General features: G+C 47.5%; 3 protein-coding genes across 3 annotated transcripts in view; 2 read left to right on the top strand and 1 right to left on the bottom strand.

Moving 5' to 3' along the window:
* Positions 1-2223, top strand: part of LOC119360388 — a 2830-nt gene extending 607 nt beyond the window's left edge. The window contains exons 2-3 of the mRNA XM_037626044.1: positions 2-1002; positions 1772-2223. Coding sequence (XP_037481941.1) covers positions 2-998 — 997 coding nt within the window. The 3' untranslated portion in view covers positions 999-1002; positions 1772-2223. The remainder of the gene's footprint in view (position 1; positions 1003-1771) is intronic.
* Positions 2224-2478: 255 nt separating this feature from the next.
* Positions 2479-4644, top strand: LOC119362024. Its single transcript, XM_037627195.1, has 3 exons — positions 2479-2811; positions 3602-3838; positions 3926-4644. Exons 1-3 carry the CDS (start codon positions 2701-2703, stop codon positions 4082-4084), a joined length of 507 nt encoding a protein of 168 aa, XP_037483092.1. The 5' UTR covers positions 2479-2700; the 3' UTR covers positions 4085-4644.
* Positions 4645-4778: 134 nt separating this feature from the next.
* On the bottom strand, positions 4779-7797 carry LOC119362023 (cytochrome P450 81Q32-like). The gene is made up of 2 exons (XM_037627194.1): positions 6765-7797; positions 4779-5581 (listed from the first exon to the last, which is right to left on the bottom strand). The coding sequence occupies exons 1-2, from the start codon at positions 7716-7718 to the stop codon at positions 4967-4969; spliced, it is 1569 nt and encodes a 522-aa protein (XP_037483091.1). The 5' UTR covers positions 7719-7797; the 3' UTR covers positions 4779-4966.
* Positions 7798-8544: the final 747 nt, after the last annotated feature.

Below are 8544 nucleotides of genomic sequence, written 5' to 3'. Positions count from 1 at the left end.
CCCGCCCCGCCCGCGCGCTCGCCCTCGCCGCCGACTTCTCCTTCGCCTTCCTCCCGGCCCCCGCGCGCGCCTGGCTCGTCCGCGACCACCGCGACGGCCGCTTCCTCCTCGACCGCGCCGCGCCCGCCGGCTCCACGGCCTTCACCGAGGTCGCCGTCTGCGACCCGCTCTCCCGGCGCTGCCTCCTGCTCCCGCCCATCCCCGACGCCCTCGCTGCCGCCGTCGAGAACCCCTACCTCCAGCGCGGCGGCGACGATGGAGGGCTCCAGTCGCGCAGCAACGAGATCTTCCTTGCTTCTCGCGGGAACGACGGCCGCGGGGAGGAGCTGCCGTTCGCCGTCATCTGGATGGCCTGCTGCCGAGGGAAGCTGGTCGCCTTCTCCTACTGCTCTGGATCTCGGGAATGGAGAGCGCTTTCGCCGCCGGTGCACCACGCGCTGAGCATGCGGAGAGTCATGGGTGTCCGACTGGGGCAACGCAACCATGCCCATGGGTGCTTCTACTGGATGATAACTCTCACCCGGAGGTGGCTTGTGCTGGACACCTGCAAAATGGAGTTCTCCATCCTCGACATTTCGCCTGTCCTGGCAGGCCGCTCGATGATGTTCAGTAATCAGATCACCACTCTGGAGTCAGGAGAAGGCAGGACAACCGTTGTGGTCTCGGATCTTTTTAGGGCGGATAAAAGATGTGTCCTCTACTTTTATTCGTTCATGCATTTCAGTGACCGGTGGCAGCTGCAGAACAAAATCACCTTGCCTGAGGAATGGGGAGACCGGTTTCGAGGCATCATAGGTGCATTTGAGGGCTGCTTATATATAAAGCTAGATCATCCAAAGCAGAACTTGGGAGATCCTGTTGAGAAAAATGTCACATACTTTTGGTTCGATCTCAAGACTATGCAGGTTGGTAGGTTCACTGAGATAAGTGCTGCTACTGTGAACGAAGCCTACCTTTACACAGGGTTTCCCCCATCTCTGTCACTTCCTAGTGTTTGATGCGGTAAGCTTGTTCTCTCTTCCTGTTTATTTTATTTTTCATTTTTCATTTTATTGTTTAGCGTTATGCCATACTAGATTATTCCATTTTGTAGTTTAGCGTTATGCCATACTAGATTACTAGTGTTGTTTGCCATTATGGTTATGTCTTCTGGAGAATCTCAAATTTTTCTGTCCTCATAATTATACATCTTTCAACCTGTAAATTTTGATAGGTTGCTCTAGAATCTCAACAAAATGATGAAAGCAACTCATGCTAGATAATTCACAGTAGTAAGAACGCTTCGAAGTTCTAATCACCAGCTGCACATCTAAAACGTGTCTTTTTCGTCATCTTGTAAGATACTGAAGTTATGGGTACTGCCAGAAAGGATGTTTCCGCTGATTAATGAGCACTTCTCAGTTTTTCATTTCATGGTTTAATGTATCTACTCCCTCCGTTCCTAAATGTAAGTCTTTTTAGAGATTCCACTACAAACTACATACGGATGTATATAGACATATTTTAGAGCGTGGATTCATTCATTTTGCTCCGTATGTAGCCCATAGTGTAATCTCTAAAAAGACATACATTTAGGAACGGAGGGAGTAATTCACAATCAGAACCAGCATTCTGTTTCATTCTTGAATTCCATGCTAGTTGATGCAAGGAACAAAAGGGCTTCCAAAATTTATCTTTATTGGCTTTCAGATGCTTAAGTGTGACATGGTTTAAGGGTTCTATGTCACCACATTTTATTGAAATCTTATTGATATGCAAAATTCTACTGTAGATGGACGGCTGATTTCTGGATTGGCTGGTTCCTTGGAGCTGGAAAAGGGTGCATGAGTAATGTGTCACTCTTTACAGCCTCATTGTCTTTACTAGCATTCTTGTATCGGTACAACTGTTATGGGGAATTGTTGCAGCCTTGGAAGTGGGGAATAGAACAGGATTCACTTGGATTCCTTTTTGAGGAGCACCAATTCAAAATGATTTGGATGTATCATTTAATGTTCCATTGTTCTCATACAATCGTACCAGCAGTTATGTGTCACAGTAGGGTCTGATGGAGCCCAGTCGAATGTTGATGCATGCAAATTTCAGCTGTATGCATTAGTTCCTAGTTGGAGTTTTGCCTTCAACCATTAGATTTCCTGAGGTTCAATGTTGTATGCACTATGTAGTGCTTTTGTTAGATTTAGGCTTTGTATGTCTTTCCATATACGCTTTAGAAAAATTCTACCTTGCAAGGTGTAGTACTGTATTCCATATACATTTACCTGAAATGCCAGAGGTACTAATAATATTTGTACTAAGGCCATCTATATTCTAGGTGAGGAATGGACACAGTCAGTGATTGGCTAATGAGTCATGGGCTTGAAAACCTTGCATAATGGTGCTTCTACTAGATTGTTCCTCTCATGCGGAAGTGTAGTGTAATAGACACGCAAACACTCGGGTTCACCATCTTGACAATCTTGTTATCATGTCATACTATATAGCTGCATTCAATTAATCAGATAATTTCACAGAAGCCAGGACAAAGTCGTTACCAATATTGTCTACGATTTCTTTCTGCTGGATAAAGCATGTCTAATTTTTCTGTATGTTCATGCATAAGTCTGCCAAGTGGCATTTGCTGAACGTGATCACCTTGTGAAATGTGGCTTCAGTTTATGGACATCACAAGGTGCATGCATATCCCAAGGAATTCAGCATATGGGAGTGGAACATCTGGGTGAATATTTTTTGCTTGATGTTTGTCAGAATTGCATTTTTACAACCATTTCCTCATCATTGCCGGTTTTGTCACTGACAGTGTATGATATGGTAAGTTTGCTCTGTTCCTTTTCTTCTCTTCCACAGTCTCTGTTTTATGTTATTATGTGGTCTTACAATGGATATTTGTGGTAGTTTTGATACTTAAATAATCTTTGTTCTACTGAACTATAAAATCTTGGTGGTTCTAGAGGCGACATAAAACAGAATAAATGCCCCTAATTTTTGTAAAACAGGACATTTTAACACCGTTTGTGCTGTGCTATCTATAACTGAAAATCACTGAAATCGTCGGTTGAGTTTTTCATGCAGCACTGAATCTTTGTACTAACCATGCATTGCTACACTATGCTATGTACTATGTAGCTATCATGTTTCCACTATTGAGCTTGCACAATGGACAGGATAATAGTTAAACAGCAGCTAGCATCAAACATTGCTGCAGCTAACATATGGAATGTATCTACTAAGATAATAGACATGCACAGTTGATGCAAAGTACAATAATCAATAGATTATCCATTGTTTCATCAGGGGCATTTACCCTTGATTCCTTCTATATGTCGATACATGGGCTAAGATTTTATTTGTATAAGCCTAGAAGGTGGGACTTCCTAATGGATACTCTTTGATATATGCAGCATATCATTGTATTATTGTCCTGTTCACCTTTCTCCTAAGCACATCCATTTGTTATATGTGTTTGTATCCTTATTCACCCTCAAAGATGAGTGCATCCTTCATTTGGGGTAAAATTACATTTGTTCTTCGTGACACATGGTATATTTCTGTAACATCGCATCCTACAGACGTGGATTGATAGTGACTATCGTTGGCACAGGAGACCTACTGGAAGAACAAGAGCTCTAGTATCTTGGAAACCCTTCGGTTCTATCCTATGGCCCTACCCCAGCATGAATCATGCAGCCATGAACTACTGTATTCACTGGCTTACAACTTCCTGGTAGTAACGATGCTTGTGTTGAACATGAACCATGAAGCAAAGCAACCTGATCATCTGCCAGTTGCTGTTTGGTTTGAGGAGTTCTCGCTAGTAAGGTGGTGCCTCTTGCGCTGGGTAAGTGTAGACATGAGAAGAGGACCGAAAGTTAGGTATTGATGCTGTTGTATCTGAAGCTTTGTGGATGTGTTGAATGGACTTCAGGTAAAAATGTTTCCTACGATGGAGAGAATGGACAATAATCCACATATTATCCATTTGGTGATTGGATTGGAAATCCTCAAACCTTGGCTGTCAATATTTGTGGCATTTGGAAAATTACCTGTCTTCATGCCCTTTCAAGCACGTCCTGGGCAATCTTGAGACCCATCTTATTGGTCTCAGTTGAGTGACTGAAAACTATTCTACCAGCCTGTGGTTTTTTCGGAAAATAAGGCCCCACCCCGGCTCCACATTTTATATATGAAACCAAACAAACCACGGACTACCAGCCTGTGGTATGTGGGTTCATTCTACTATAAAGATTATGGGAAAGGTTATTGTGCAGACGTTCCCTAGGAGGGCATGGCAAAACAAACCTTTTTTTATGGCAATTTATGTTGTCACGAGGATGACAAATTCCTTCAGGAAGCATGGCAAATTCTGACAAAAAACTGAACTCGGCGGATATGCCATGCTTGCTGAAGAGATTTGCCAGCCACAGACAGCACAAATTGCCATGAAAATCATTCGCATTGCCATGCCTCGCAGCGAACGTTCGCTTGTTCTAGCGGTCCAAGTTTATTGCTTATGAAGTTTGTCATTGCTATTAAAACATGGAGGACATGCTCGAGTAGCCATACCCGACTCTATTTCTTGTATCATGGTTAGGTGCTCCAGTTGATTTTCTTTGTGCTTGAGGTGCATTTCTCTACTGTCTCCACTCCTAGTTTCTGTATTTTTTCTTCATGCACTTCTAAAGTTTTTCTTCGTCGCTTCTCCCTAACCTCTGGTTCTTATGTAACAGGTTTTTGGATCTGGTGCGAACTAAGAAGTACTGACGCTGGAACATCCATTCTACATAATCAGCTTGTGATCTGGTATGAACTAAGAACCACTCGTGCTGGAGTATACATTCTACATAGTCTGCTTGTGATTATTAAGAGCAGTTGACGATACCAAAGGTAACTTCCTGATTCTCCTGCCTCCCGAAATCGCGCCTTTATCAGTGAATTCTCTCAGAAATGAACAGCCCGTGTTCCTTTCCTAGAGTGCCCTTAGCACCGGTGTCATCTCTGCACGAGGCCAGTACAAAGCCTCCAAAGGTACAGCCATGGGCATGGTCAGCCCTGACCCTTCAGCCATGTCAACCTCCTCCTCGCCGACCCTCCTCCACTCAAAGCACTGCACCAGCGTGCCCAGAGCGAGCCCGGCCATGTTCATGCCTAGCGCCTCGCCGGGGCACCCTCTCCTCCCCATTCCGAATGGCAGCATCCACTTCCCCTCGCCCCTACCGCCTTCAAACCTCTCTGGCGAGAACCTTGTCGGCTCATCCCACATGAGCGCATCCCTGTGCATCATGTGCACGTTGACAAGGAGCATGGTTCCCGCTGGGATGTCGTAGCCTGCGACGGAGCAGGCGGCGGAGGACTCGTGTGGGGCGAGGAGCGGGGCGATTGGGTGCAGCCGGAGGGTCTCCTTGATGATGCACTGGAGGTAGGGCAGGCTGGAAAGGTCGGCTTCCTCCAGGAGGCGCCCCGTGCCGACGACCTCGTCGAGCTCCACCCTCGCCTTCGCCATGGCGTCCGGGTGGTTGAGCAGCTCCGCCATGCTCCATTCGATGGTGCTCGACGAGGTGTCGGTGCCAGTCTGAAGGATGCTCTGTTGCAGCAAAGATTGACATGATGAGCTGTTGATGTGTATGTGCAGTGTGTTGATGATGATGAAGATACTTCACAAAAGAAAAATGAAGATAAAATGTAACGGAACAATGTGATTAATTAATGTGCTCTGAGCAGTTAATAGAATTCGTGGGAAATCGCAAGAAGCTGGTGAAATAGTTCAGTTCATAAATTAATTATAGACCTACGATGTTCAGTTCATAGTGTAGCAGGCAAATTGGGAAACCTTAAATGGATAATCTGGTAGTATTACACAAAAATAATATGTATTTTGAAACTAAAGCACTGAAGCTAACGACATGTATTACACAAAAATAATCACTAGCAAACACATGGGCTACATAATATCGCAACTGTTGCAAAGTATTTGAAAATTGCTTCATTATAATGCACACATAAAAGTCCGAGATAAGATATGTATTTTGGGAGTATTTTGAAAGTATTCCTAAATATAAGTCTTTATAGAGATTTCAATATGAACTATATATGGAGCAAAATGAGTGAATCTACACTCTAAAATAACTATACACGTTCGTATGCAGTCCATATTGAAATCTCTAAAAAGACTTATATTTAGGAACCTAGGGAGTAGTCGCTTTCCGACTGCATAAAGGAAATTTGGGTGACAACGGCTGGTAAATTGGTTTTTCTTTTCTCGGGTGCTGAAGATGAGGAGGGGAAGACTAGTTGACAATATTCGATAAGGGTGTGATTAGGATGGATGAACGACCAAATGAAGCTCCTGAGCCAACCAAGTCAGTGGACTGGACTGCCTCTCAAAGATTCCATCACCATTCTCAACACTAATTTTAACAGCTACTCCCTCCGTCCCAAAATTCTTGTCTTAGATTTGTCTAAATATTCTTGTCTTAGATTTGTCTAAATACGGATGTATCAAGTTTTAGTATTAGATACATTCATATCTAGACTAATATAAGACGGATGTATCAAGTCAAGTTTTAGTATTAGATACATTCATATCTAGACTAATATAAGACAAGAATTTTGGGACGGAGGGAGTACTTAGATTGGAGAAAATAGTTTGTTTGTTTCTTAAGTTTCTTTATTTTATAAAAAGCAAGGAGAAAATAGCTTGACGAATGCTTTGCTCGTTAATGAAATGCAGCCTAAATAAATGCTGATGGAGAGTTTGTTCTACTCACCAGGCAGAGCGCTCTGATGACCTTGTCGCTGTACGCCTCCGGATCGGCCGCCTGCATCTCCAGCAGGTCGCCGACCATCGTCCTGCCGCGGCGGCTCTTCCCCTCGCCATCGTCGAAGGCGGCGCGGTGCTCGTCGATGAGCCGCTGCGCCCACTCGTTGCGCTTCCGAGCCAGCCGCACCGCCCGCCTCCTGGCGCCGCCGATGTCCAGCACGCCGAGCACAGGCAGGAAGTCCTGCAGGTTGGACGCGCCATGCATCGCGAAGTACTCGCGCACCATCTCCCGGAACCTGGCGGCCTCCTCCGCCTCAGACTCCGGCACGTCTCCCTCGCCGCCGTAGTACCGCTTCCCGGCGATCATCCGCGCCACCACGTTCAGCGCCAGCTCGAACGCCCGCGCCTTCACGTCGGCGCGCGCGGGCCTCGGCTCCGACGCCCCGGCGGCGGCGGCCTCGAGGAAGAGGCGGCGTGCAGCGAGGCGCACCTCGTCGCCGCGGACGGCCGCGGAGCGGAGGAGGCTGCCCGCGGAGAGCACCTCGACGGTGGCGATGCGGCGGAGGTTGCGCCAGTTGGGGCCGTAGCTGGAGGACCCCAGCGTGGTGTAGCCGTTGGAGAGGTGGCGCGCGGAGGGGAGCCGGGGCCGGTTGGCGAAGACCACGTCGTGCGCTGTGAAGCACTCCTCGTTGGCGGCCGGGTCGGCGACGTGGAGCACGCGGCGAGAGCCGAAGCGGAGGAGCAGCACCGGCCCGTGCGCCGCGGCGATGTTGGCCAGCGCGCGGTGGAGCGGCTTCTTGAAGAGGTGCAGGTGGCCGATGACCGGCAGGGACGGCGGGCTCGGCGGCAGCCGGAGTCCGCGCTCACGCCGGCGCTTCCTGAGGTTCCCGAGCAGGACGAGGACGAAGAGGACCGTGGCAAGCGAGAGGGGCAGGTAGGAGAGCGTCATGGCGTCCGCCATGGATGGATCTTGGAGCTCAGCGACGGTGACGCGATAGGCTGGCGCACGTGGACTGGTGTGGAGGAGATGCGCGTGGAGCAGGAAAAATCCACTCGCGCTGGAGCTTGTCTACAGCGTGGGATGATTAAACAAGAGGCTAGTGCCGAGCTCGTGGACGGCCATTTGTTTAATCAATCTCATTTGCTTTACAGGCGTGTACATTAGTTGGACATCATCCACGTAAATAGGCTAAAAATCAGGTTCGAAAAAATTGGCTAAAAATGGTCAAGGTAGCATCCCCGTGAGTTAACTTCATATTTTACCCCATGTTTCATCAAATTGACAGATTTTACCCGTTTTTGAGAAAATTCTCAATTTGTACCCCCATTGATTGACTTTGTGCCACATTCTACCACATGTGCCCCATGTCCCACATTTTCCCCCAATTTGATGGTGACTCACGTGCCACGTAGGCTATTTTATTTTTTGCGTTTTTTGTCTGGTTTTAGCTACTACAGAAATCTGTCCAGTATGATTTCGGCAGGAGTGGGTCCCACCTGTCAGCGGGAGAAAGTCTCCTCACCTTTTCCCTAGCACCGGGCTCAAGCGGCGCCGCCACACCACATCTCCTACGGCCTGGGGGAGTCGGCTGCTAGTTGGTCATGCGTGGGGCCGTGTGGTTGCAGGCGTCGGGCGTGTCGGAGAGTGCAACCATGAGGGTGTTGATGTCGGGGGAGTGGTCTTGGTGCTTGGAAGGGGCGGCGAGGTGCATGGCTTCCTTCTAGCGTCCCAAATCCCATTCTTGAAGATCTTATCATTTCTCTTTTCTTGAATATATCGATAGACA

The sequence above is a fragment of the Triticum dicoccoides genome, chromosome 2B, assembly GCF_002162155.2.
Source record: "Triticum dicoccoides isolate Atlit2015 ecotype Zavitan chromosome 2B, WEW_v2.0, whole genome shotgun sequence".
NCBI lineage: Eukaryota > Viridiplantae > Streptophyta > Magnoliopsida > Poales > Poaceae > Triticum > Triticum dicoccoides.
Note: the sequence above shows the minus strand (reverse complement) of the source record. Positions and strands in the feature narration are given on the sequence as shown.

Excerpts from the sequence above, each read along its gene's own strand:
- LOC119362024 (XM_037627195.1), top strand. The coding sequence starts at position 2,701 with ATGGGAGTGGAACATCTGGGTGAATATTTTTTGCTTGATGTTTGTCAG. Across the intron at positions 2,812-3,601 it reads CACTGACAGTGTATGATATG|GAGACCTACTGGAAGAACAA; the intron begins GTAAGTTTGCTC and ends TCGTTGGCACAG. Across the intron at positions 3,839-3,925 it reads GGTGGTGCCTCTTGCGCTGG|GTAAAAATGTTTCCTACGAT; the intron begins GTAAGTGTAGAC and ends AATGGACTTCAG.
- LOC119362023 (XM_037627194.1), bottom strand. The coding sequence starts at position 7,718 with ATGGCGGACGCCATGACGCTCTCCTACCTGCCCCTCTCGCTTGCCACG. Across the intron at positions 5,582-6,764 it reads TCATCAGAGCGCTCTGCCTG|AGCATCCTTCAGACTGGCAC; the intron begins GTGAGTAGAACA and ends TTGCTGCAACAG.